This window comes from Micropterus salmoides, unplaced genomic scaffold (genome assembly GCF_014851395.1).
Source record: "Micropterus salmoides isolate LMB-PRFRI ecotype aquatic unplaced genomic scaffold, ASM1485139v1 Ms_hic_scaffold_11, whole genome shotgun sequence".
In the NCBI taxonomy this organism is placed as follows: Eukaryota; Metazoa; Chordata; class Actinopteri; order Centrarchiformes; family Centrarchidae; genus Micropterus; species Micropterus salmoides.
The window spans coordinates 31,252,659-31,280,606 of NW_024040152.1; the positions used below are offsets into that span (position 1 = coordinate 31,252,659).

At 41.3% G+C, this 27,948-nt stretch overlaps 2 protein-coding genes and 1 long non-coding RNA gene across 5 annotated transcripts; 1 reads left to right on the forward strand and 2 right to left on the reverse strand.

The window, feature by feature from the left end:
* Window positions 1–797: 797 nt before the first annotated feature.
* On the reverse strand, window positions 798–9,237 carry LOC119898107 (acidic amino acid decarboxylase GADL1-like). Its single transcript, XM_038712267.1, has 15 exons — window positions 9,110–9,237; window positions 6,812–7,005; window positions 6,533–6,659; window positions 5,661–5,751; window positions 5,416–5,525; window positions 5,192–5,307; window positions 4,612–4,691; window positions 4,293–4,347; window positions 4,073–4,189; window positions 3,926–3,990; window positions 3,752–3,833; window positions 3,361–3,560; window positions 2,861–2,912; window positions 2,662–2,751; window positions 798–2,170 (listed from the first exon to the last, which is right to left on the reverse strand). The coding sequence occupies exons 1-15, from the start codon at window positions 9,138–9,140 to the stop codon at window positions 1,997–1,999; spliced, it is 1,584 nt and encodes a 527-aa protein (XP_038568195.1). The 5' UTR covers window positions 9,141–9,237; the 3' UTR covers window positions 798–1,996.
* Window positions 9,238–17,662: 8,425 nt separating this feature from the next.
* Window positions 17,663–19,179, reverse strand: LOC119898111. 2 transcript variants are annotated; one of them, XR_005443487.1, is made up of 4 exons: window positions 19,118–19,179; window positions 18,186–18,233; window positions 17,994–18,071; window positions 17,663–17,886 (listed from the first exon to the last, which is right to left on the reverse strand). It is a non-coding gene; the product is annotated as an uncharacterized LOC119898111 (long non-coding RNA). The 2 variants fall into 2 exon arrangements; XR_005443486.1 differs by having other exon boundaries at window positions 17,663–18,071.
* LOC119898110 (potassium voltage-gated channel subfamily G member 2-like) lies at window positions 18,253–27,576 on the forward strand. 2 transcript variants are annotated; one of them, XM_038712272.1, is made up of 3 exons: window positions 18,253–23,474; window positions 24,250–25,052; window positions 26,144–27,576. In XM_038712272.1, the coding sequence occupies exons 2-3, from the start codon at window positions 24,324–24,326 to the stop codon at window positions 27,020–27,022; spliced, it is 1,608 nt and encodes a 535-aa protein (XP_038568200.1). In that variant the 5' UTR covers window positions 18,253–23,474; window positions 24,250–24,323; the 3' UTR covers window positions 27,023–27,576. The 2 variants fall into 2 exon arrangements, with proteins under 2 accessions (XP_038568200.1, XP_038568199.1); XM_038712271.1 differs by having other exon boundaries at window positions 18,253–25,052.
* The last annotated feature ends 372 nt before the right edge of the window (window positions 27,577–27,948 follow it).

Sequence of the window (27,948 nt, forward strand, 5' to 3'; positions counted from 1 at the left end):
GTGGATCCATGACCCCTGTGTAAGCACATAATGAGTGAGGCAGCACGTAGGACACGAGGCCGAAAAGACAACAACAATAAAAATTCACCAGATTAAAAAAACTGTCTAACAAATACTGGAATCCTCGTGTTCTTAATCTTTGATAAGATATTTCAATAATGAATGGATCGATTTTACAATGTGTTTTACTTACTGTTTATATTTAACATTTAACATTCCAGTTGTTTGAAGCGGAGTTGATCTCCTTTTGTCAAATGAAAGAAAAAAAGGTTTTGTACACAACCCACCCAAAAAACAAAAAACACACACACATCTGTAGTTTTGGTTCAGTCTTATCGCCATTATTTCTGGCCACAGCAGCAGATGTTTTCAGTTTTCAGCACTTATAACTCTATTAATTATTAAATCTCAGTACACTACCTGCCTAGCAACAAACAACAAAGTTAGTGATGCTGGTGAACATGGTGGAACGTTTAGCAGCTTCACAGTCAAAAGATGTCCCACAGGAGTTGGTGGAGACCAAAACAGAGCTAGAAGGTGATTCCACTGTGAAACATCATAACCCCTAGCTGCTCTGACATATATAGCAATTGTAAGTCTCTTTGGACAAACACAACACACACTTGGGGAGGATGTTAGAAAAGACTCCACAAAGAAATGCAACCAAATCTACATGTGGCGGGTGATGATGCAAGCGAATCATTAAATGTAAAAATGCACACAAAGCACGTACAAAAGCAAACATCAAAAGACAAATGTGTACACATGGATAAGTAAAACTACAAGTTGAAAATATATAACGTGTGTTGAATATTTTGCATTTATTTTAGTTGCTTGATATTTATTTGTAAAATTGTATCAGAAATTTTACGGACATTAAAGCACATTTGTAATCATCATCTATTCAGTTCATACAGTTCTACAGTATATAATATGCCTATGGAAAGCTTCATTATGGTACGTACATTTATTAATACTTCTACAGGGTTCAAGTTCAATTGAAGACTTTTTAAGACCATTATCAACACAATTTAGGACCTATTTCACATCCTGGCACAAAAAGTCTTCCCAGAATTACTTGCAAACAACTTTATATGACTACACAGAACTGTGTGTACGTGTATGTGTGTACACAAGAACTAGGCTACATTGATCTGAGCTCTTCTGCCTAGGCCGCAATCTCCTTTATGTTCTTGAGCTCATTAATATGAGTACAGTCCAGAGCATCTCCGCTTTCAATGTTGCTGTAGGTCCAAACAGTATCGGGGCTCCACTTATTGGAGTTGTTATATGCAGAGTGGTTCACGCTGGGGCCTGACTTTGGTGTTGCTCCCGATGTGAATACAGAACAATACTGGGTGATGGCACACGTTTATTTGTGGCTTTTTGCAGCTAGTTTTTCAGTCCTTCCTATACAAAAAGTTCCTAATCTGAGCATTTCCTTTCACAAGCTGCAGACGGCTTCTAATTCATTATTTTTCAAGTCTTTAACTAAGTGCTAAATGTGCTGTTCTCGAGTCAGATCTTGCAGAACCTGCACTTAACCCTTGTAGATGACAGTAATGTTAACAGAAACAATTTTAACTTCCTACTTCTAGAAGTAGCAATATTTTTTGAGTGGAGACACCACATTACCCCGCACACCACATGACGACATGAAAACCAGGTGTGCTCTGATAAATTCTGACTGTGGCTGCACAGTTTGCATTAGTGGTAATGGGGTCCATGTTGGTTTTGTTTTGTAGGTGTTACAGCATGATCAATACAAATGTTTCACAAAAACACATTTAAAAGTAAGACTCAAGTTAATGCAACTTTATGATTGTAACATTCCAATCCATTTTTAGGGCCTGTCAACGTCGTATTCAAGACATTTTAACGCCCCTTGGAAACCCTGCGGAGCAGTAACCACTCTTGCTCTAATGTGGGGAGAATGTCCTGGCAAGTCCATCTGTGACAGATGAATGAAAAGCTCTACATAGACATGAATTATTCATCACAAGTCTTTTCCCAGATTGTGTATCTCATCCAGGACGAAGTCCAAGTCCTCCATGCTGACCTGAGGGCTGATGACCACCATCCTGAAAAAATTGGGCTTGTCACGGTGGGTCTGGTAGCCCACCATCATACTGCCCTTCTTCATCATGCTCTCTTTCACCACAGGAGCCACCTACAGGAGGAGGGAGGATACACTGTAAGGACTTATTACTGTCTTACACAGTACTCATGCTTGTTACTTTTACTCTGTGCTTACAGTGTAGTTACACTCATACAAGTCTGTCATTTCAGTTTTGACTGTTGTCATCCTACATGCATCCAGAAGAGGATCCCAAGCTTGTTCATTTGACTCAACTGACTTTTTCAATAAGACAGAGGTGCTGAATCTGTAAACTTTGGCTATGGCAGAGTTCATATGAAGTTTTCCCGTTACGTCTGAGACATATGATTAAATGTAAATATTCACATACAGCATGTAAAATATAAGAGCAATTATTAAAAGACAAATGTATACGTATTTTTTCCAAATCACCTTAAAGAAGCAGAGGTGGATACATTTTCAATATTGTGCCCCAAGGGCGATTTACTGTTCAGAACATTTTAATAATCTCCTCATGTCAACATGTTAAAATCTCCCTCTTCAGTGATTGATTGATTACTTACAGTGTGGAGTTGTTTCCAGAGCTCAGGACCATCTGGAAGGTTCCTCAGACTTGGTGGAATGTACCAGAAGCAAACATTTGCATATTCAGGCTGTAGGCGGAGAAAAAAGCTCAGTTCAAAACAGGCAATGATGTAATGTTACTGTGAAATTAGCAAAATAACAGGCTGTGAAATATATTGTTTTTTGAGATAAACTTACTTCCATCACCAGACGGAATCCTTCTCTTTTCTTGATCTCTTGAGCAAGATACCTGCAAAAAAGATCTTCAGAATGTCACACTTATTAAGGTTTAGCACATAATGTGTTTAGATTTATATGCTAGTGAGCTTATCAAGTGTTATTACTAAAATGTTACAAGTCATTCTAACATAATCATAAACATTTTCAGTGTGGTGGTTATTCACAACATTGCCACTAGAGAGCAATATCCACCAGCTGACTTCTAAATCTATGTCAGGAAGTACTCTACCATCACAATGACCTGCCCATCAGTCTGCATGCATAATGATAATGTAGTACAGTATTCCATCCAAGAAAAAAATCTTTCTTCGGCTGCTGTTCGGTGTCACGAGGTGCATGAATTGAGGTTAACAGTGTTTAACAGACCGCTTCTGTGCTGACACATTTTAACCAAGTTGGCCATTCTGTCACTGAGTGTCAGCCGCAGCTCTGCCATGTGTCTGTTTCCTCAGACTAACCTGGCCATGGCGAGGGCTCTGTCCACCCTCTGCTCCAGCTCTCTGGTTCCCAAAGCCTTCCACATGAGCCAGAACTTGAAGGCGTCCGGCTTCCTGCTGCACTGGACGGACTTGTCCCCTGTGTCGTAGCTGACATCATAGAACTTATCCTGCTGGAAGAGGTAGGAGGCCTGAGCAGAGTGGCAGCGCTGGAGGAGACTCTGAGGAAGCACAATGACAAGGATGCTTTATATAGCATATTTACATTTCACGGAACATCAGAAACTCAATTCATTATTTGTATATTGAAATGATACTTTAATATTGACACAAAAGTCACTTTCGACTGGCTTTACTGGTGTTGTTTCCGTGGAGGAGCTGAGTTATCAGATTATTAGTGAGCCTATCTTACCGTTTTATCCCTGATCAGGAAAGCAGAGCACTGCAGACATGCCATCAGCATCTTATGAGCGTTCCAGGCCACAGAGTTGACTCTTATCAGACACAAGCAACACAGCAGAGAATTTATGTAGACGATAGCGTTGTTAGAAGCAAAATGTTGCTTTGACTTGATCAAACTGTTCACCTGTGGATGCCCTTTAACAAGTGTTTATGCTTCTTGGACATCAGAGCTGCTCCTCCCCAACAGGCCTGATGAACAGGGAAGAGACAAGAGGCTTTTATACTGAAATTATGACAGGATTATTGGAAATGAATGACTGAATGAACTCACGTCCACATGCAGCCACAGGTTGTACTTCTCACATATGTCTGCGATTTCATCAATGGGATCAAAAGCTCCGAGCACTGTGGTCCCTGCTGTGGCGTTTACCATGATGGGCACGGCACCCTGAACACACACACGCAGGGTTAATGATGTTTCAGTGTTGTGCACTAAATTATATGTAACAATGTCTCTGTTCAGGCCTCAACAGGTAAGATGACTCCCTCACCTCACTTTTAGCGGCTTTTATTTGCTCCTCCAGAACCGAGGGAATCATTTTTCCTCTGACAAACACACAAAACAATTCTGTTTGACATCAAATAAATGGACCAGTTCATGGGAAAATGAAACTGTATCTACGGCCTGAGTTATATTCTTCTCCAGCACACTGGCTCAGTAAGTGAGTAGGAGATTTTAATAATGACTGTTCAAACAGAAACACTTCGATTGATTTAATGAAATCAATGCCAACAGACAAAGGCCTCTGTCCACAGAGAGGAGCCTGGATATCAGGCAGGATTATAAAGTTTGTGTGAGAAGCAGTTTACCTCTTATCAGATGGAACCACGTAAACGTTCTTAGTGCCGATGCCCAGTAAAGCTGCTGCTTTGGAGATGGAGTAATGAGCCTGGAAGAGATTAAACAAGAGTTTCCTTAATCAAGAAAAATGCAAAGCGACTTCAGCATCTTTCTGAACTCTTGTGGCAGAATAATTCAAAAGGACTGTATGACTGCAGTTACACAATAATCAGAAAGTAAATGCACTCTTAAAGAAGAGATCTATATATTTGTGATTATCTTCAAATCCTAGAACAAACTAACCCAAACACATGAACTGATCCTTCTAACAACATTTCAGTAGTGTGTATCCAAAGCCTGATACTGTATATGTTCTTCCTCTGTGCCATCAAGTGCCATTGTTGTCTAAAAACCATTGAACACATCAGTAAGCCTCCTGTTTCAGTAACATTTGTTAAAAACTACAGTGACCAGCTGCGGAAGGAAACCACTGAGCCTATTTTTAAATTGAAATTGATTTGTGAGCTGTTTTAAAAGATTTCAGTAGGAACCAAAGGGCTTCGTGCTGAGAGCCACAGATTGTTGACTCTGTTGGTTGGTAAATTTTACCTCCTGTGATGTGAAGACGACCAGTCGCGCAGAGCCGGAGAGTCCGACCTCTTTAATGTCAGGACAGTGACTGTACCTGGCTAAGTTCACAGCGTACATGTTGGACATTGAGCCACCTGGAAGGAAAACAGCAAACAGAGGATGATTTTTATTTGTTAAGACCCATTCATTAGGAATCATGAGGGAGCAGTAGTGATAACACTGGGTGCCGCTGGTGACCGTACCGGGGTTAAAGAGACCATCGCCTCCTTCCTCCCAGCCGATCATTTCTATCATCTTCCTCATCACAGTATCCTCCATCAGGGTAAAGACTGGAGCCACCTCATAAGTGTACCTGATGGAAAACACATGTGCAATGTCATTACATGATTTCAAAGTTTGGTGTAACGCCACATAGGTAAAAGAAAGCCACTGGACTCAAATTATTGCACGTGTGACTTAGAGAATTACTATGAAACACGTAACTCACAGACTGGTTTTGAGAGTCTCCACTATGAAGCTGGCCGCTGTGGAATATGGCTCCAAGCCTGCAAACAGCTGGTTGAAAAAACGAGGATGGGCTACAGAGATGACAGACAAAATCCGTTATCACCTTTGAATGCTTTCCTTTCTTGCTTCCTAAAATTTGAAATAATAGCTAAAGCGCTGGATCATTGTTTTGGTTAGATATGTGGAACAAATGGCACAGAATCCTAAGATAAAAATGGTGTTTTTTTATCGAAAAATAAAGCTGTTTTTGCCTTGAGTACAGGAAAAACATCAGTCACCATGACTGGCTGTGGAGACATCCTGTACTTTCATTTGGCAAATTCCACCTTAAAACCACTTGATGCATTTTATCACTGTGCCCTGCATCACAGTTACAGGGGATGAATTACAGGAGATGAATATCATATTCATCGCTGTGTACTAAAAGGTAAGCGTGCCCTCATCTGCAACAACAAGAGAACTGCACACTATCATCAAACTGCCTCAGCATATTACATCTCATCTCAAATTTAAAAGTACTGTTCACCACCGCAGATCCCCGGACTGACTGACTCTTGATACCGCATCAACAAATACTGAACTTGGCAAGAGTGCCTTCCACTACTTTTATTGTACCATATAAATGGAATGAATGTCAAATAACATTGAAACTTGAAAGTCTCATCCTATTTAACTTAGAACATTTTTAGTGACTTCTGTGTTTCTTTCTGACACTGTTTGTATGTATTTGCCCGTATGCGACTGTTTTATCTCTGTTGCTAGTTTCCTATGCTGTACTCAGGGCAGTCTTGCAAAAGAGATCTTGATCTCAATGCGACTACCTGATTAAATAAAGGTTATAAGAAGACTTACTGGTCTTGACGCTGTATCTGATGGCATCTCTGCAGCGCTGCAGAACCTTGGACTCAGACTCTCCTCCGTCTCTCAGCTCCAGGTCCAACAAGTCTTTCAGCTGCTCGGGGGAACGCCACTCACAGACCTGGACAGTATGGACACACATTTCACTGTCAAGGTCATCTGTATTGGCAGTAGTCCTATTAAATACACGAGAATCTTATCAGTGCTGTTGCAGAACTCTACAGTACATTGCCACAGACTGCAGGTCAGTAAATAAATAAGCTACGCCTTTACCTTTTCTCTGACATTAGTGGCCTTTGTCACTGCCTCATCCAGAATAATTTCCATGGCTTGGTGGATGAAGCTCTCTGCTGCGTGTACGTCCACGGTGGGGCCATTAAGGACAAAATTGTCTATGAAAACTGAAGGACATTTCACTGGAAGCCTGGGATCACCCATATGGCACTGGTTATCACAGGAATTCACTCCTGCAAATGAAAAAAATAAAAGATCCACAAAAAGTAGCGATGAGAGGCTGTTTTCACAGAACCTCTTGTGGGTCTTGCTGTCAGTATCATTAAATGCAGAAAAGCCCTCTCACACTCAGATGAGGTGGGAAGGTGCATCCTGCTTGCTGTGCAAAGCTTTTCCAGCGTTATGCCTGGTGCTTTATCTTAAGAGAAGCATGGTGATTAGACTGAGCGAGACTAAGAAAGTTATTTTTTTCCTGAGGTTAAAGTGAGTGAAGCATATGATACTTTACCACCACGCTTCCATGGTCATGACAGAATAGCATTCATGTCTGTATTTTTGTTAATGTGATGGATCTCCCTCATGCATGAAACATACATAATAATTATCTCGCTCCCAACACGGCAGTTTGGTAAGTGGCCTCACGCGTCAAACCATGATGCTATACGTACTAGTCTAGCGTCGGTTCGGCACGTGCAGGGCTCTGTGCTGAATCATACTTTGGTTAGATTGTGGCACCAAAACTACTCGCTGAGGTTTAGAAAAGTTCATGGTTTGGGCTACAATAAGATCGTTAGTACACTGGCTGCCTGAATGGTTTCTGTTGGTTTCCTATAGTTTTCTGTGCAAAGTAAACATCAAATGTCAGTTTAGTGTTTACTGCTGACTGTGCAATTTGTTATCTCATTAACTAGTCCTCTAGGTATTTTCCATTGTCACTGATTGAAACAATTCATAAATCAATTATGAACTTACCTTTTGCCATTAAATTTACAAGTGCTATAAAGACACTGTGTATCCAACAGCGGCTTTACTGTTATGAGTCTACAGACACTTTGGCTTTACATACATCACAACCAGTTGTAATTTGGTAATTTTTATATTGACCAGTCAAACCAAAATCAACTTTTTTAAGTGAATTGTGTATGAAAATAATTAATTTACATAATAATATAATTTACACATACATTATCTGTCTTTATATAGTGACAGAACACGTGCATTTAAACTGCCTTTATCATACTGCTTTTGAGTCCAGGCTGCTTATTAACCTATGAACTGACTTGATTTTCACCTTTGATAAGTGTTCTTTTTATATATACTGTCAAGGGCCATATTAGTCATGGCAGAAGTCCAAACTGTAGGCACATCTAAACTCTTTAACCCCTCAAAGCAAGCTACTGCTTATCTCTTGACATTTATCCAACTTGTCACAGAGGTGGGTATCACTCTAAATTTCAGTTGCGTTTCTACCCTCACAGGTAACGTCCTGCCCTCCAGCCCCTCAGGGGTCCTGAATGCCCCAGGTTTACTGTGCCACAATATTCAATTAATTAAGGGCCCTAAGGCAGGTCCTGCACTTTTACCCAACCAAATTTGATGGGCTTATCTAGTTTTGTTGTAATAGATACAGTAGTCCTCATTATTTCAAAGCCAGGCCTGTCTTTCAAAGTTTCATCCTCTCCTACTTTGGGACTTACTGCAGTTCATTCAGTCTGGCCTGCCTTGATATGATGTGCAATTGGTCTTAAAACAGATAAGACGTTTGTTTTATATCCAAGGTGTGGACAATCTAGGGGAAAATATATCATATCTATAATATTCCTCCATATACTTGCCTTGTGTATGTTACTGTATAGTTAATTTAACCTTTTACAATATTTTGACCCTTTTCATTAAAACTGTGATTGTATTTCTATGGTGCACCTATCAAGATATTACACACTGTAAATCTCAAAAATGCATAAATTAATCTGTACCGCCACAAAGCTACTAAAGTAACGTTAGACTTCATCTGTCTCCTCCCTGCCTCGTGGCACATAGCCTAAGGCATGCAGAGCAGTATCGCAGCTGGGCTGTGTAGGAATAATTAAACTCTGTTCTCACGTAACACTTTGTTAGCACCAATGCGACCTTTTTGTTGAGTTTTACCTGCAAAAAAAAGTTGCAATACATAAATGCAAATGCAATATTTGTTAATGTGTGTTACAACTGCAATGCACATTAAGCAACACACCAGGGCCTATAAAGCTTACTTTGACATATTCATTAGTACCTTCTTCTGTGAGGTAAAACAACTATTTCAAGTGAAAATTATTTCAAGTCTTCTATAATACTTACCATTCAAAGTTTTCTCCATGTTTGAGGCCATTTCTCAGCTGTGAGTCTGCTGTAAATTGTCCCTCCCGTTTATTGAACACTTACAGTAAGACGTCTGTATTTATACACAGAAGCACGGACTCTTCTGATGTCATGGAAATTTCCATGGATGGCTTTGGATGTCCAGCAGCCAGGGGAATCTGCACCACAAAATAAATATCACTGCTAATATCTTGTATAACTTAAGCTTATTTCCTGGTCTGATTAGTATGGAAGCACGAGGCGCATAGACCATTGTAGCCTATAGGTTAAAAACATATGGAGCAGGGCGGGGGACGGGGGCGGCGACTAGAAGAACAGCTTACGTGGAAATCCTGAGATTCCAGTGGTACCCAACATTAAGAAAAAATAAGAAATATACAAGAAAAAAACTTTTTTATAAAGGTACAAATTTAGAGGAAGACCCCTCTGAAATACTCATTTTTAGATGTGCTTGTGTCATTAAAGGCTCTGTAGGACCCTATGTGTAGGACTATATTAAAAGCAGGGTATGCAGATGCAAATTAAGCTACTTTCATGCACCATTATTATGAGACACATCCTGTTCAATGACCAAAAGCATAAACTGGGGAAGAACTGCAGACATTTATAAATAAAGATGTACATGCTTTCAAGTGGCTTTGATGCTGCCTGTCTGCAAGCCCCACCTCTTCTCTTAAGTCTGACTATTGTCTTGCATTATTAAAGTGTAACCTTCCTACAGTCTATAAGTGAAACTAGGACTCTCCATTCTGCTAGCCCCCCAAGATATTTGCAGTGGAGGACTTCAGTGTCCAAGTAGCCTCATGGCAACGTAGTGCCTGAAGCGGGGAGGTAAGGAGACACCGACCCCCGATAGACCTCTCAGAGTTGCAGGGAGACCCTGCAGGGCCAGGCAAATGGTAGAAAACTGGAAGTCAGAGCGAACCAGCCATGAGCAGCTGCTGCCAGACACAGAAAGCTTTGCTACTCACTAGAAGCACATTCATGGCCCTTAGTAAAACTTTCTTCCTGGTGCCTGTGTTGTAGCTGAGCTAGCTGCTCAGAGAGACTGAGAGGGTTTCCAGTGTGTGTGTGTGTGTGTGTGTGTGTGTGTGTGTGTGTGTCTAAGCGAGCAACTGTCTGAGAGAATATAAATTTTTTTCTTAGAATATTATATTACATTCCTCCCAGGCTCTGTAATGCATTTAAAAAAAAATCCTACAATGGCCTTAATACGCCAACTGTATGGAAGCCCTGAGAGGCAAGTGTGAAAAAGTCTGATCTAAACTGTTTTGTCTTCTGTGTTTATGACCTATGACCAGTATGTAGGATTCAACGGTCTCTAGTGGAGAGGCTGAAGATTGCAAACAACTGAATACTGTCACCTTATAAGTCACCTTCCCAAGCATGTAGGACAAGCTACAGTGGCCGCAAAACTCACGAAAAACAGAAAAGCCCCATCTAGAGCCAGTGTTTGGTTTGTCCATTCTGGACTACTGGATTGTCAGAGTTATTATTTTTTTTAATAATATTACCTCCCTCCCCCAGCTCTGTAATTTATGTATTTATCTACAATTGCCCTAATATGTGATCACACTGACACCATATCTGTCTTTAAAAACATTTCCGGTGCAACAATACAGTGGTTATTCAACAATAGCTATCAATTACATTGTCAGAAATAGGATTTCAAAAAGGTTCTGCCTACTGTAAGTGACCTGGGAAGAAAGTCCCGCACAGTCTGCAAAAATGTGATCTTAATCAGGAAATAACTAGAACAAAATAAAGTAAACAAGTCAGAAACTAAAACACATACTTAAGATTTGTACAAATAACAGTTTCATTTGTTATATTAAAGTCATTTGCTAGTTGTAATTTCTTACATATTATTCACTAAACCCCAAAATAAACACTTCTACTTTACAACTGAGGTTACGGTGCACCAAACATTCAACATTAACACTACATTCTGGCCTTGCAGTAGCAATAAATATCAAAATTCAATTGCAGAGTGATGACATAGTCACTAATCATGCAGCCTACTACTTGGTCAAATTAACTCAAGCATTTCTCATATATTTATCTATTTAAGTGTTTTGCTATTCTTTGCATATATTGTTTTTATTGAAATATAACCTCTGGGCTGTAGTTTTTCTTTTTGCAAGACTGCGATAAGAAACCGCTGCAGGGGAGAGATTAAATACACAGATGAAATCCATGTACAAAGAGGAGTTGAACCCAAGCTTGTGCAACTCACATTTAGTTAGCTGTAAGTGGCTGTGTCATCGGACCACTAGAGTGAACATTGTCCTTTCCCCCCGCTGTGGAAAATAACTGAATCTGTCCTTACTGTGGAAAGTTACAGAATCTCTCAATTTCAGTCATGTGGGGCAGTTTATTGATATAAGACAGAGTATGTCCAGGTAATGTAAGTCTGTACAGAAAGAGTCACAGAAAGTGAGTTTCAACCGTGCAGAAGAAACTGGAGTCAGATGGATGCTGGGATGTGTGAGCAGCAGCAATGAAGAAGAGGATGATGATGATGATTATGCAGAGATGTTTTTAGAGTAGATTGTGTAGCAGCCGCAACATGTTATGCTAGGGCCACGCTGCCTTCCTTGTAAAACAGGCGAGATGGCGATTCGCTACATGAAGTGCTGCTCATGTGGGCTGTATGACTGTATGGCTGCTCTAACCGTGGACATGTACGGTAATTTTTGGTAATTTGATTAAATACAAATCTATTTAGGAATATGCACCATGTAAGTAATATCAGCTGAAATAATAAAGATATTAGGAAACATGGCCCGTCTACAAGACAGGGCCAGAGCTAGCAGTTTACATCCTGAAGTTCATTGTTAATGTCTACAATGAATGAACAGTCCACAGTGATCATCAACAGATGGGTTACCATTTTTCAGTTCACCCTCAAACACCTTTGGGTGTAAGGGCAACTACTTTAGCAATAATGACAAAAAAGAATGACTCTCACAATCATCTGATCACCTGTGACAAACCTTTTATTTAGGTACAACAAATCCAGAATAAAGCGCAGTGGCTCTGGGGCTGATAAAGTGAAATGAATAAAACTACTTACAGTTAATCTTGCACTGCAACAAAGGAACAGGCTGGAGTATAAAACATGATTACCTATCTTAAATAATAAAGTAATGTAATAATGTCACATATACTGTATATGGAGGTCGATCAAACATGGCTAAATGGCTTGAATATTTAATGGGGTACAGATGAATGCACAGATGTATTTATTTTCATTCTTTACACACATTACACAAGACTAATAAGCTATGCAGACAGTTCTCCACTCAGAGACACAACGGGTGAGTCTCTATGAGACACTTCCAGATGAATCTCGTACAGACCGGAAGAACGTAGCTAGCTTCCAGCGTTTGTTTTAAAGGTGTTGACAGCCCCAACAACAAGGGGATTTTTATCATCGTGTGGCTGAGCTGAGGTTGGACGCCCCGGCACCACAGATGGATGAACTTCTATCAGTCATTGGCCCTGAACTGACCAGACAATCAACAAATTGAGCAGCCAGAAACAGAGCTGCCATAGAACCCAAGAAGAGACGAGCTGTTGGACTGAGGTAAGTTTAACATTAAATCACTGACCACAGGCTTAATAAACTTTTTAACAGAGATAGAACCTCACTGACTATTTTCAACTACAGACTATCAAGAGTTATAGTGGTGGTGGAAATTGCCTTTTGTATTCTGGCTTCCAGGTGGAGTGTATTATTGCATCGTAGAATCAACCTGCTCCCTCAAAATGTCTACACACTTGTGGTGGCTGCATGAATCCTTCACAACTTCCTGCTTGCTCCTAGCAAAAACCACAGGTTGCAGGATGAGGAAGAGCAGCTAGGGAGACACATGGCAACAGTGAGGAAACATGGGTGGAAACCGGGCATCAAGAGAGGCTTGTAATATCAGGGAGATTTTCTGCACATTCTTCAACTCCCCTGAAGGTAGTGTGTCGTGCCAGGACAGGATGGTGTGATACCATGAAAAAAGCAAATTTGGACCCAAATAACTTGGTGTAACCATATAATAACAAAGCAAGTTATTATTCTTATTAGTCTTATTTTTCTTATAGCTTATAGCTTATCACCTTATAGCTTTGCTAATTAGAAAGTTATAATATTAAACTCCAGGCCTTGTCCTTTTTGGTGTTGTCCTTATGTAAAGGATCTGTGGTGTCATACAAAATCTTAAGATGAATCTCTCGTTGTCCATGGTGTCAAATGTCCTCTGACCTGGAAATCTACTGGCCTGGTGCTACCGGCTATGATGTAATATTGAGGTAGAGACAGGGTGTTTTATTTTGAAAATCGACCGGATTCTCTATGCTGTTCTGTGTCTGACTTCCTGCCAGGCACGATCTGCCCTGTGCTGCTTGATGCGTCTTTCGTCAAAAATAGACTGGCTGCCTATTCTCTGTGCAGCGAAGCGGAGAGCCGCGTCTGGGATGTGCTGCGACGTTTCAAGTGTAAGCACAAGCATTGACTACAATGGTCAATTTGCTCCGGCAGCCGTGGTGCAGTTGTAATGCGGCGCACACGCCATTTGTGGTTAGGGGTGCTAATCAGCTGAATCTCTGATAAGCTAGATAGCTAGGTCACAGAGGTTCTGATCAGCTGAGTCTCTAAAACACTTAACAGCTGATTCCCTGAGAGTCTGTGGGATGCAAACCAGCTGAATCTTTGGTGAGCTGGATAGCAATGTCTCTGGAACACAGGTTAGCTTATGCCTCGTGCAGGCTACACAACTTTCAGCGTCAGCCGATAGCCGTGCAGTTCACACCGCACAACTTGCCGTCTTGTGACGGGAGTCGAAGTCATTGTAGCATTCACACTACGTGACTGATCTGTGACAGGGGGTCACACACTACACAAGTTGACAAGGACTGTCAACCGACGCAGGTCTCCAAACCACGTTTTGTCAAGAAAACACATGTGAAATGCGAAACGGGAAATGACGCGAACCTACACATGAAACAGCTGTTGTTTGTTATTATAAAGATAGCAATTATAAAGACAAAAAATATGGGTGAAAGAATGGAGTAGCACATGCAGGTAGCAGGGGGTGTCTGAGCTACAGAGAGAGCTGGAGGCTCTTTCAGATATTTGGCATGCTAGATATCTGGCAGACGTTGGCGATGTGTCAGACATGTGTTGGGGAGCCGTTTTAATGCGACGTTGTGCAGTTCACACATAACGACTGGCGACCGCCAATTGACTGCTGATTTATCCCCCATCACAGGCAAAATGGGCAACAAAATCTCAGAGGGACTATACAGCTGAAACTCAGTGAAGATAGGGAACAAAGTCTTGGGGAGGGTGGCTAGGTCAATCTGAAAAACAAGGCAACAAATCTCTGAAGAGCTAGACAGTGGATTTTTAGTCTACATAGTGAACATAGTCTTTGGAAAGCTGGCTAGCTTAGTCTCTGAAGAATCAGGCAACAAATTCTCTGAGGAGCTAGATATCTGAATCTTAGTAAGATTGGGTAAAAGGGTCTCTGTGATACTGGGCAGCTGAATTGCAGCATAGCTGGCCAGCAGTGTTTCAGAAGCACTGACCTGCTTAATCTCTGGGGCTTCTCATTGCTGGGTTACTCTGTCTCCGCGACGCCGGACAGCTCTGTCTCTGTGACGCTGCATCGCTCCGTCTCTGTGATGCCAGGCAGCAAGACCTCAGCACTGGAAGGAGGTGAGGGAGAGAAGCTGGGCAACGATGAGGACGAGGAACTTGGCAGCGATGAGGACATAGAGAAGGCCAGCGAAGTCTCAGTGAAGTTGGGCAGCAGCAAAGATGAAGAGCTGAGCAGTGAAGACTCGGAAAAGTTTGGCAGCAGCGAGTACGAGGAGCATGGCAGTGGAGGCTCTGGTGTGAGTAGAGGTTGAGGCTGCCACTGGCGTCGGGAGCCAGGATGACTACGTCTGCTCTTATGGCTTCCACGCAACTCACTGAAAATGACCAGGCGAGTGCCCTCGCTGGAATGCTGGATGCTGGGGTGGCTGACCAACAATCAGGCTGGCAGATAGCAGACAGGGGACCAGGCGGGTTGATGCTACATGGCTAGTGGGCCAGGGATCAGGCTAGCAGATGCTAGCTGGCTGACCATTAGCGGGCAAGTGGCTAACAGGCTTGGATGCTGATGAACAAGAAGTAGATAGAGGAGCTGAGGTGTGAAGAAAGCTGACCATTCCGGGATAGATTCTCTCAACCGAGGCTTCGAAGAAACTAGTCTCCCTATGGCTGTCATGACTAGCCTTATGCCACTTATTCTTTAGCTCCAACAAGTCCATCCATAGTTCTTAAAGTTCATCAGACATCATGTCTGCTGGGTCCATAATGGTTGGATCGTGCTGTCAGGCTTGGTGTTGTTTGCTCAGGCAGTGAAGGGCTTTGCCAGAAATTCTAACGTTATAATCCAACTAAAAACAGGTTATGCAAACACGAATGTAAAATCCAAAAGGCAATCATAAAGTCCCAATCTAAAACACGAAACAAAAATAATCCAGGCAGGGAAGAATCCATGAATATAAAGACTGGGAACAAACTGACAGAGTTGCAGACAGATGAATGGGACAGGAAACCACACGACACGATGGATGAAGGACCCGACAGAGGCTGACCGGAAATCAGGACAATTAATACAGACACACACAAGCAAGGAGGGTGAATCAACAAGTGAAACACATTAGGGAAAACAAAGACTAAACAAAGCTAGATACACGAGGAAACAGAAATTCGCTGTATTTCTAGAGTTTTTTTGGTCTAAAGTGTAGCAACCACAAGGGTTGAACAACAGTCTCTCAATGAGTGACTGAAGAGCCAGACCCAGATAGCACACACACACATCTTGCTGATGTCGGCCTGGATTATGTCAATGTTATATTTACAGTGTCTGACAAGCGACGCATAGTCAGATTTCTTCTGAAGTTAATTTCAAACTTCTCAGATGTCGGTCCACTGCTTGCAGACTTCCTGGCAGTGCAGGAGAAGGAGAGATGCTCACGTGTGCCAAGTAGGGTTGTCAGGTAAGTGATTACTAGACTGACATCAAATAGCCATATCTCATTGGCGCCATATCTTTAACACAGCCCAGAATCCGGCTCATCAACTACCTAGATTTAGCTAGGCTAGTTTGGATAACCTCAGCATTCAACTTCCTATTGAAGTCTGGTTGCCTGGCTGTCAGGTGCCCATCATCACAATGAGGCTTTAACAGCTGAGGCAGCAGCAGGTAGGCAGAGTCCCTGATGGTATATTATATATGAGAAAAGGTTATTAACAACACGGGGTGGTGGTTGCGCATAGATAAGATGATTGCCTTTGGTGTGGGGGACCTGGGTTCAATTCCCACTGTGACACATCCACCATTGTGTCCCTGAGCAAAACACTTAACCCATAGTTGCTCCAGAGGTGTGCAACCTCTGACATGTATAGCAATTGTAAGTCGCTTTGGATAAAAGCGTCAGATAAATGTAATATGGAATCATTTTTATAGTTATGTAGCCTCCACATGGCCTACACCTCCATTTTTCCTCTGATAGACTAGGGAGGGACAACGATCTCCACAAATCCATTTTTGGAACAATCCTTCAGAAGGGAGGGGTATAGCAGAGATATACAGTAATTCATAATTTAATGATTATTCATTTAGCTGACACTTTTATCTAAAGCTACTTACAATGGCCGTATAAGTCAGATGTCGCACACCTCTGGAGCAACTAGGGGTTTGAGTGTCTTGCTCAGGGACAGATTGGTGGAAGTCACAGATTTGAACCCAGGTCTCCCACACCAAAGTGTATTATCCACTGTCCCATCGCACAGTAAACACAACAATTCTTTCATCAGTATAGGCTTATATGCTTCAAATTATACACATATATACATATATACATATATACATATATACACACACACACACACACACATACATACATACATACATATATATATATAAATATTTGCATGAACCTCTATACTATAAAAGAGAAAGTAGGTCTAGGCCTTCCAAGTGGATCTGCCAGCCATGTCTGTCTATTAGGTCTATTTATTTATATGCATGGCACTCCACTAAGTATTGGACTGAATGCAGCCAATATAACATAACCATAACTGTTCTGTTTTGCTGTTTGAATATGATTAAAGCCTGACACAGGTTGTCAGCTGATTCCCCCCTGCAGGTTAAGGCTGTAACCACAGCTACGTGATTTTCTTCTTTAAATAGTGTGGGTAAACTAACCCCAGGTTCATATATTTGTGAAATTTGTAATTCATTGCATTATGGACATTTCTTTAGATAATTTGAGTGTGGAAACTCACTGCATTTCCACTCTAGGGACCAGGATCCAAATGAATATTCTTGAATGAATTAATAAATAGTCAAATTTAGATCGTACGTCAGAATTATATTTATAGCTCGGAAATAGCAGCTAGTCCTGCGATGTGTTTACAGCTAAGCTTAATACGGGGTCAGGAGTTATTGTGCTATGGTCTACCTTGATATACAGTATATGTGACATTATTACATTACTTTATTGAGGTTTCTACAAGGAGCCAAAGTAGGTCTCAAACAGACCAGTTGATTACAACAGGTACTTAACAATCCAACGCGATTAGAAATCTGGTCTCTCCTCTGATAGTCAGCATGGAGTATTCAGGTCAGGTGTGTGATTGGTAACTACCAGCAGGTGAGGACTGGCACCAAAACTGGAGTGCTGGTTAACACCCACTGGCTCCACTAGAGAAGAGAGAGAACACAGACAGACGAAGAACTTAAATCCACTGAGCACACCACATTCACCCAAAGACCAAATAAAACAAAAACACACTCAATTACAAACCCACTTTCACTGTGCAGGTGTCACAGCAGGGGGGGCAGGGAATTTCAGGACTGATATTGCCATCCAGAGCGCAGGATGTTACCTGTGAGGGTTGAGGCACAGCGTAGAAGAAGTTGTCTGCCTGAACTAACTCGCATGGCTTCAATCAGTTATAGTATATATATTATTTCCAGCTCTATCATTAAAACAGGAATACCTCCTTTAGGTCTCAAATGCAGATGCCTTAGGAAGAGCTGATGCAGTTCTGTAATTTATTAACACACAATGAGGAACACAGTCCTACAGGATAGTGAGGCAGGCAAGGGTCAAAACCAGAGACAGCACTCCATAACAGACATTTCCACAAATCCAAAGTCCACTATACAGGCAAAAGGTCAAACATGCAGGTAGGCAGAAACAGGGAACCAAGACATGGAGCACAGAGCAACAAAACATCTGGCAGAGATCAATAGAAGTTGACCTATGTATGGTGAGTGGCTGAGAATAAGTTGCAGTGAGTAGTGGATGGAGTTGGCCAGACTTCGGTTGAATAGTCAATAAATCTTGATGGAAAACGTCATGTGGTTAAGGTAAGATGTGAAGGAGAATGGATACGAGAATTTTTTTTTCAGTGTGTTCCACACTGGGGGGGGACTTAGCAAAATGACATTCATTGATATATTTTGTTATGATGATGATATTTTTAACCGGAAATGCAATATGCTGGATCTTCAAAAAATTCTCCTGTTTGGATATATTTGAATATACATTTACGTGTGTCTGCCATGCTGAAACTACAGCGGTGCATAGCTGACACAAGGAATTGTGGGACAGCATTATCTTCTTTCCTTTCATAAGGTCCGGTGTTAGAGGACATAAGAAAGAAAGCCCTGAAGCCACTTTCTATAGAATTTAGAGAATTTGACCAGCTCTTATCGTGGCTGCCACTTAGATACTTCCAGGGCCCAATCCCAAACGCCACCCTAAAGCTTAAACCCTCACAGACTTAAATGACTGCAAGTGCCTGAAATGGTCAAATTTGAAACAGCACTTTGCGATATCACGTTACCTTTACAACGCCAAAACACGTTATGTACCATTATGGATTTGGGACTTCACAGCCAAGAAACTTACTACTAAGAAACTTACCTATTCCACGCTCTTGCTTCACCACACTTTGAACTGTAAGTTATTCCCTGAGGCAAAGTCTGCAGAGGTGCAAACTTATGGAAAGTGTATATAAATGGCTCCAAAAGTCTGCGTGAGAGCCCTCTTGCACTTAATGATTTGACAGTGGGACAGTCCTAAGACCTGGCAGACGTACGAGGAACGCACCTCAAAATCCATGAGGGTGTGGATATTGGGATGGGGCCCAGGTCATTTCACTCAATTAGGAACCTTCATAATTAAAAAAGACTGTTCGACCGCAGCCTGCAGGACTGTTGAGACTAATGAGAGAAGTAGGAACAGGTGTGTTGATGGGTGGGGCAGTCAGGTGATGGGAAAAGTCCAAGGCCTGGGAAAAGTGAGCAAGGCTAGATTAGAGACCAGGACAGAATGTGGCTGAAGAGAGGGACTGATGAGCAAACTGTGACAACGGCAGGTTTTGCTCTACCAGTGTGTTTTTCTTAATCTCTCACCTTATCAGACAGCCGAACTAGGAAGATAATTAAAGAATGGTAAAGTCCATATACAGTATTTAACCCTGACCCAGGGCCTATGCAACGTGGAACACCGATACCATAAAGCACAGCTATGAGGATTAACTCTCTTTCTTTAGAGATAAGATAAGAGATAAGACCATGCAGGTTGATTCACTCAAGCAAAGATGTGAGATAGAATTTAACCTTTGTTTTGTTTATGTTTCTGACTCTATGACACTGCATTAATGTTCTTTTACTAAAATATATTTTGTTTTGAAAAATTCTTTGGTTGTTAGTCAAGATAAATAAGCAAAATGTATGCCCAGAGGACCTGGCCATGATTTAAAGGCTATTTTAGTTGGTTTTGCATCTTTTTGAGTTTGTTTGTGGACATTTTGTGTCTCTTTGTTGATGCTCACAAGTCTTTGAATTAGAACTAGAGTCCAAGTCAAGTCTCAAGTCTCTGATGATTATAATGAATGTTGTATAACCTGCTGCGTTCAATCCAGGCTGCTTAACACTGCATAGCTATAAGGAATTCTGTAACTGTAACCTGATTTTCACTTCCAGAGCACAACCATGTGCAATGCAATTAATTAACTACTATAAGTCAACACCCACCCCAGACTCTCAAACCCAGTGTAACGTTAACTAAATAAAACTGTAGTGTTACATGATCAACAATAAACCTGTAACCTGTTTGAAGCCAACGTTAACAATTAACATGATAAACAGCCTGCGGGACGTAAAATAGCAAGTAAACAAATGCTCATTCATCTTTTCAATAAAAACGAGCGACAGTCAGAGTTAACCTCTTGTAGGTTGTAGCTAAAGCAAGAAGGAAGCTAATGTTAGATGGCCAATGCTGAGCTAAAGATGTTTGTTTAACCTATTTTGCATTTGGTGCTTCTTTTGAGTCTACGTAAGCAGGTCATAGGTAACGCAGGGAGGGGAATAACATCTAGCTCAAAAATTTGACTGCTTTTGCGGCGTCTCTAGGAGAGTCGCGGTGTGAGCCGCTATGTTGGTTTGTTGTTTTGCCCTCCAGGTCACCGCGCATGTCACGTGACTGAAAACTATGAATTGCATAATGTGATAATGGTAACAGATCACCTTTTGGTTTTATATTCGTGTTTTGAGAGGAGTAATAGACCTGTACACGTGATAGGGCAATGAAATCAAGGGTGTGCTTGTTTGTTTGGGGAGTTTCAACTACAGGTGACCTCTGCATGTGTGCATGCTGCTCATGTGCCTACCACGTGAACGTGCCTGCATGCTAGTGGAGAAAAGTATGGAGTAGGCTACATGTAATCCCTATGTTATCCCAAACATAGGACAACTGTGTTGCCTGTTGTTGAAAATGAAAACAAGTTCCCGCCCACTAGGCTGGAGTCATACATTTAGCACAGTAGAGCAACAGATGTAACCCATTATCAGACAGCCTTTATCAAAGAAACCATTAGCCTAATCATTTTATGTTATGATCTGATATGGACCTAGGTGAAGCTAATGTTGCTACTCTATTTGACATTGAGTGAGCACAAGCTGTAGCCGACTGGTCTCAGTTTTTGATAGGGTTATGATTATGTTATTATCATTGACATTAATTTAAATTAATTATCATTTATCATTGTCATCTTGGGGATGATGATCCCTTCGCCTGAGTGTCCCTGTTTGCTTGCACGCTGTCATGCTCTTGGGTTTTTGTGTGGTATTTTCTGTTATTTTGATAATGTCCGTTCCTGTTTTACTCTTTGCCTCTGTGTTCTTGTTTATGTTTGGTTAGTTGATCATTGCCTACTTATTCTCTGTTGTATTTGGTTTCACATGTCCTCGTGTATAATCACTAGCTTAACGTCCAGTTTTATTTTGTAATGATCCGTTTCATGTGTTTTTGTCTAGATTTGTTTCCTGTCTGCTTGATTGCTTATGTGTCTCACCTGTGTTAATTGGCCTGCCTGCTTGTGTGTATATATTGCCCTCAGTTCTGTTTAGTCCTCGTGGTGTCGTATGTGAAGTGTTCTGCTGTGTACTTCCATGGATTTTTGGATTATTCCCTTGCGTTGGATTCCCTTGCCTTTTGTAGGATTTAACTCGTGTCTGGACCTTGTACTCAGCCCTTGTTGGAATTACCCTTTTGTTTAGACTCTTGCCTTGAGAGAAGTAGTAATCCTGTTTTATTTGAACTGCAACCTCCTCGTCAGTGTCTGCAACTTTGGTCCACACCTCTGTTCCTCTGCTACCACTACACTCTCCTCCTGCTCACTCTGTTCCTCTCTTCCTGTAACACGCCTGCTCTTCACACGGCCAGCCACCTCTCCTCCTTCCACCGGGTGCTGCTCTGAGGCAGAGCCACAGGCATTGGATTTAAGGATAGAAGGGGGAGAGTTGGGCTGGCCCAGATATGTAATTGGGCCCTTTTTTCACATCTCTTCACAGAACAATGTGACCAGTAGCTCATCTGTTGGATCAGACATGGTTCAGCCTTTGTTCCCCATGTACATCAGTTAGCCTTGGCCGGCCATGACCTTGTTGCCGGTTCAACGCTTTTCCTTCCTTGGACCACTTTGATAGATACTAACCACTTTAGACCATTTTGGAGACGCTCCTGTCTGTCTAGCCATCAATTTGGCCCTTGACAATGTTGCTCAAATCCTTATGCTTGCCAATTTTTTCCCCCTGCTTCTTACATACCAACTATGAGGACACAATGTTCACTACCTGCCAAATATATGCCACCCACTGACAGCTACCATGGTAACAAGATAGTCAGTTATTCACTCACACACCTGTCAGTGGTGATAATGTTAAGGCTGATTGGTGTATTTTAGGATTTTATATTTGAGTAGTGCTGAAGACATACTTGAAAAATGTGGACACATCCTCTGTGTTCATAACTGTTTTGGCTATAGGTATTTGGTATTACTGAAATATTTAGCATGTAAGTCTACCGGTTAATCTATTGCATTTAAATTTTTACGATTTTCAATTTTCATTCCTGAAAAAGCAATATACTTTTACAAGTTTTAGTAGAACAAAATGTCCAGGACAGCTCTGCACTCTGACAACTACTCCACTTATTACATAATTAAAAGTAGTTTTTAACATGTTACATAACAGATGTGAGTCAGTGTTTTTCACCTCTTTTTTATTTATTTATTTTTTTGAGCTCAGGTGCTTTTTGGGAACCTGGTCCATAGAACTGCAGCAGGCATCTGTTGGTTTAAAAAAAAAAATACTTTCAACATTCAATCTTCTACTGTAGTTAGAGTGAAAATGGTTAAATAGAGAGACTGTCTCAACAGTATAATACCCAATTAAAATACACAGGAATCAGCAAATGAATAAATATTTTCATTTCCTTACAAGTTCAACCCAATTTAAATACAGTACATTTTCACTTTTTCCTTTGCAATGCCCAGATGCACAATCTGTCTACTGTTACGTACTCTGTTAAATGTGTGTGTTTGTCTTTGGCTCTTTATCCTCTTGATATTAATCTCATTAATCCCTTCCCCTGTGGAGTCTTTTGACATTGTCTGTCAGGTTTTTGATGCATTAAAGCTAAAAGCTTAGAATGTGACAACGTTAATGGATGGTGTTTTACCAGGAATACCGAACTAGACACAGTGTCCTGATTATGTTCAGGATGACCTCAGGGTCATCCATTAGTCACCCAAACACTGGAGTTAAGAGAGGAAGGGCGGAAAGGATAAATGGACAAATCATCCAGGAGAGTTTGTCTTTCACTTCACTTCAAGTGTTGTAGGTATGATGACACAACTGATTGCTGTTACTGCACATCACAATTTCTGAAAAATAAATTCAGAGACAACAGGAGGATTTGGAATCACCAATTTAAGGTGAGTTACAGAACCTTTACGAGTATAGCAAACATTTTGTCATGAATGATGCTATATAAAGGCTTGAGACAAAATGAGATGTATAGATATCTCATTTTGAGCAATTGTAAGTCACTTTGGATTAAAGCATCAGCTAAATGAATGAATGTAAATGGAACAATCTGAAATAGCATTTGACATCATCTGAAAGTTGTTATGGTTAGTGTTAGACATTTTTTTTATCAGTGACAGAACAACATTAGCATTCATTTGGAGTCGTGTTTATGGGCATCTGATGAATGTAATGTTCACAATTCAATTTGTGAGAAATATCTGGCTCTTCAGCTGCTAAAAACTGCACCATGTACACTAGCTAGTCACTAACTTTGTCTGTCTGCAGTTTGGTGTTACAAGTAGTGGACAGTGGGTATATCATAGCCTGTCTGTATTGCATTGCCTGCTGGCCAAGAAAATCTAAGCTAAAAGATTATAAAACACTTCATAAAGCTGAGGTGAAACAGCAGAGCTGGGTGACTATTCTTATAGATAAACGTCACACAGGTGCATCTCAAAATGTCTTTACAGGTCTTTTAAGTTTATTAGCTGATTAGAGCTATTTTCAGGTAATTTTTAATGGAAGAAAATTAACTTATGATATTCACATTTTTTTTAGATGCACCTGTAGTTATTGGTCCTAAAAAGTGCATTTGCATTAGTATGCACAATTGTGTAATGCAGAAATATATCATAAGATACTCCTCTAGAACATTGTGCATATAATAATCCATAATTTCAGGTTTTTCTTCACATCTCCAAATGGAAACAATACTGTAACTACAGTACAGTTCTGTCAAATACCAGTCTACCACCATGGCCATCATCAGTGCTGGATTTGATGATCAGTCCTTTAGTAGTGAAGACAGTTACAGCCATGTCTTCACAGATTCAGAGACCACAGTCAAAGGATTGTACTTTCAGCGTGCACAGCTGCTCCGTGGGTCAGAAGCATTGCGCTGGTACTGCGATCCCACAGAGCAGGCCCTTGTAAACGTCGGGGGCATCCGGTACGCCTTTCCCTGGAGCACCCTTGAGGATGTCCCCCAGAGCCGCCTGAGCCGTCTGCGCTTCTGCACCACCCTGAGGGAGATAGCAGAGTTTTGTGATGACTATGACGAAATGCGACATGAATTCTTCTTTGACCGTGACCCTTTAGCCTTTCGGGCCATCCTCAACCTCCTGGCGAAGGGGAAGTTGCGTCTGCAGCAGGAGGTCTGCAACGTGGCCCTTCACAATGAGCTGCTCTACTGGGGCATTAATGTAGGACAGATGGAGCCCTGCTGTCGCCACCGCATGATGTCCTCTCTGGAGCAAGTGACCGAGCACCAGCGCAAGGAAAACGAGTGGCGGGAGAGAAGGAGGGCACTGAGAGCTCCTGTGGCAGAGGGCAGCCTGTTCCACATGCTGGGAGAAGCAGTGGAGAACCCTCATTCGGGTTTAGCGGGGAAAGTGTTTGCCTTCATGTCTGTCATCATGGTGGTGGTTACTGTGGTCAGCCTGTGCATTAGCACCATGTCAGACGAACAAGAGGAAGGAGCCACGGTGTGTATGAATCCAAGCAATGCTTTATATTGTTTCTTAATATTATATTGTAGATTGAAGGCAAAATACAGAAACGCTACCCTGCCTGTTCTAAGAACGTTCTATCTTTTAGTATGATTAATGTCTTGTTAAATAAAATTTCTGAGTCTCCAAAACAAAGAAATGACACCAACTTCCTTTTTTACTTTTTATGTTCGATCACTTTACCTCCATTTGTACAAATAATCACCTCTCTTATTGACATTATGATCACATCTAATATTGATCTACCTTTTAATTTGCCAAGAGTTATTGGAGTAATGAATATAGCGTGAGAAGACGTTGTGAAACGTAACTAGTCCAATAAGGTAAAGAGTGAGGAGAGGTGAGACAATTGGCAGCTGACCTGTCTTCTCATCAAAGCCATTTTTTTTTTTCCCCGGCCCACCATTCTCAGGAAAATGATGCAAGGGTGGTTCAAGTTACTGTAAAGCCCCGAGTGAATAACAGTTTGAGAATGGTGGCTTTATGAAGTAATGTCTCACTAAAGGAGATGCTAGAATCTGCCCTTGCAACAAACATGGTTGCCTGGTGAAGAAACCTGATGGATCATATTTGTTTTCGGATATGTTTGTGTGTGATGAAAGCACCAATATTACAGACACTGTTTAACTATTGACAACATTTCTTTGGAGGACCCATCTAAAAAGAATCAACATGAAAGTATTATTAAGCATAACTTGCTTCCTTCAATGTGAATTTATTGCATTTAAAAAGTTGATGTATAGGCAGCTGTTTTTCTAATATCAGATGTCAAACGCGCAAACATTTTGACTTTTAAAAATAGTTTCTGCTCACACATTCATCACCACACATGACGACATAACTTCAAAAAAAACAAAGGTTACAAATTGTTAATTGAAACGTATTCCCCCGAGGTCACAAGTTGATTTCCTTTCTAATATGACCTGCAATGAGAGTTAAGGAGCTGAAACATCCACAACAACTAGCAGGGTAGTTTAGCAATTTAAGATTTGTTTTTACTGAAACTTCACCTCATTTGTAGGTCTGTAAAATGTAATCAGTACTTTTGTCTTTTGTTCTCTCCACAGGGTAAATGCTCCCAAAAGTGCCGCGACATGTTTATGGTGGAGTCTTTTTGTGTTGCTTGGTTCTCCCTAGAGTTTCTGGTGCGATTTTTCCACGCACAGAGCAAGCTGGAGTTTGTCCGTTGCCCTCTGAACATCATTGATGCTGCTGCCATCTTGCCCTACTATGTATCCCTGTTTCTGGAGCTCAGAGATGAGTCTGTGCAGGACATTGTGGCCGGTGCAGGAAAGAGCACAATGGATAAACTGGGGCTAATCCTGCGTATGATGAGGGCCCTGCGTATACTGTATGTGATGAGGCTGGCCCGGCACTCTCTGGGTCTGCAGACTTTGGGGCTGACTATCCACCGGAGTATGACGGACTTCAGCTTGCTGCTGCTCTTTGTGTGTATCTCGGTGACTCTATTCTCCCCACTAGTGCATCTCGCTGAGAGTGAGCTGGCTCCAAACAGTGCCAAATCCCCCCAGCTCAGCTTCAGCAGCATCCCAGCGTCATACTGGTGGTCCATCATTTCGGTGACCACGGTGGGGTACGGTGACATGGTGCCCCACAGCATCCCTGGCCAATTTGTGGCACTGATCAGCATCTTATCAGGGATCCTCATTTTGTCTTTCCCTTCCACATCTATCTTCCACACGTTCCAGTGCACCTACAACGAGCTCAAGGAGGAGCACAAGAGGCTGTGGAAGGAGGAGAGGGGGGCTGAGCTCGCCACTGAGGCTGAGGAAAGCATGAAAGAAAGAGAAACTTGGCCTGATGACTGGCCAGAAACTGATCTTTTACCTGGTCTAGATGATCCTTATTACCTTTTTGTGAAAGACATTACAGTGCTGGCTCGGAGCAAGAGTCATCAACCTCTTCTTTCTCCAGTGACCTGTTGAGTCCACAGAGATACACTATAAAGTATGGCCAAGATATGTGGACATCCATTCCCAACATCGGATGAAAGTGTAAGAAAATTCCTGCAGCCAAGTTCCAAAATACTGTAGAAAGTCTTCCCGGAAGGGTTGAGGCAGTCATAGCAACATGAGAGGTTGTGGATATTAATTATTTAGCTTTTCAAATTAAATGTTGTAATGTGGGTGTTAAAGTAGATTATTCGATTGTGAGCATGTTAGTTTATTCAGCTGATATAATCTTACTAGTTGAGCGTAAAAGAGTTGTTGTTAATGTTGTGGCTGACTGGTGGCAAACCAGGACAAAGCACTAATATCAATATTCCATTATAGTGGCAAGAGCCTTTGTCTTTTAAGGATATTAGTGTTTAGTGGATTTAGAGGATAATTCATTACAGAGTCAGACATAGATGTGAGATGATTCAACTTTGACTTGTGAAATTTCCTGATCACTCAGACTTTTAACGGAGACATTTGTTATGGACATCCCTGGGCTAGAGAGATGAAATCTATTAAAGATGTTTTTTGATTTGTTTTTTTATTTTACAAAACAAATTGCAATTTTTATGATGCTCAAAACAAATAGTTTCTTATGTATAAGGAAAGACGGTCTGTTAACACGTCTTGTGAAAAACAATTACCAATGTGAAGCAGAATTTCTCACAAAGATTGTGCGTACAGTGAGGTTCAGGTATATTGCCATTAGCTGTAGAGAGGCAGGTTTTCTGAAGAGAAAAGGGTTCGTCTGTTATGTGATTGAGACGAGATAGACAAAGTCCATTTTATGTTTTAGTGGTCATTATATTATGATTTAAGGGTCATCAAGAGTTTTTCTGGCTGGATGATTCTAAAAACTTTAGATGTGTTTTAGGAAGAAAACCTTTGTTGTGGAGAATTTGCTTTTAGACAAG

Excerpts from the sequence above, each read along its gene's own strand:
- LOC119898107 (XM_038712267.1), bottom strand. The coding sequence starts at position 9,140 with ATGGCCTCAAACATGGAGAAAACTTTGAATG. Across the intron at positions 5,526-5,660 it reads GAGACTCTCAAAACCAGTCT|GTACACTTATGAGGTGGCTC; the intron begins GTGAGTTACGTG and ends GTTTTCCATCAG. Across the intron at positions 5,308-5,415 it reads CGATGGTCTCTTTAACCCCG|GTGGCTCAATGTCCAACATG; the intron begins GTACGGTCACCA and ends TTTTCCTTCCAG.
- LOC119898110 (XM_038712271.1), top strand. The coding sequence starts at position 24,324 with ATGGCCATCATCAGTGCTGGATTTGATGATCAGTCCTTTAGTAGTGAA. Across the intron at positions 25,053-26,143 it reads AACAAGAGGAAGGAGCCACG|GGTAAATGCTCCCAAAAGTG; the intron begins GTGTGTATGAAT and ends TTCTCTCCACAG.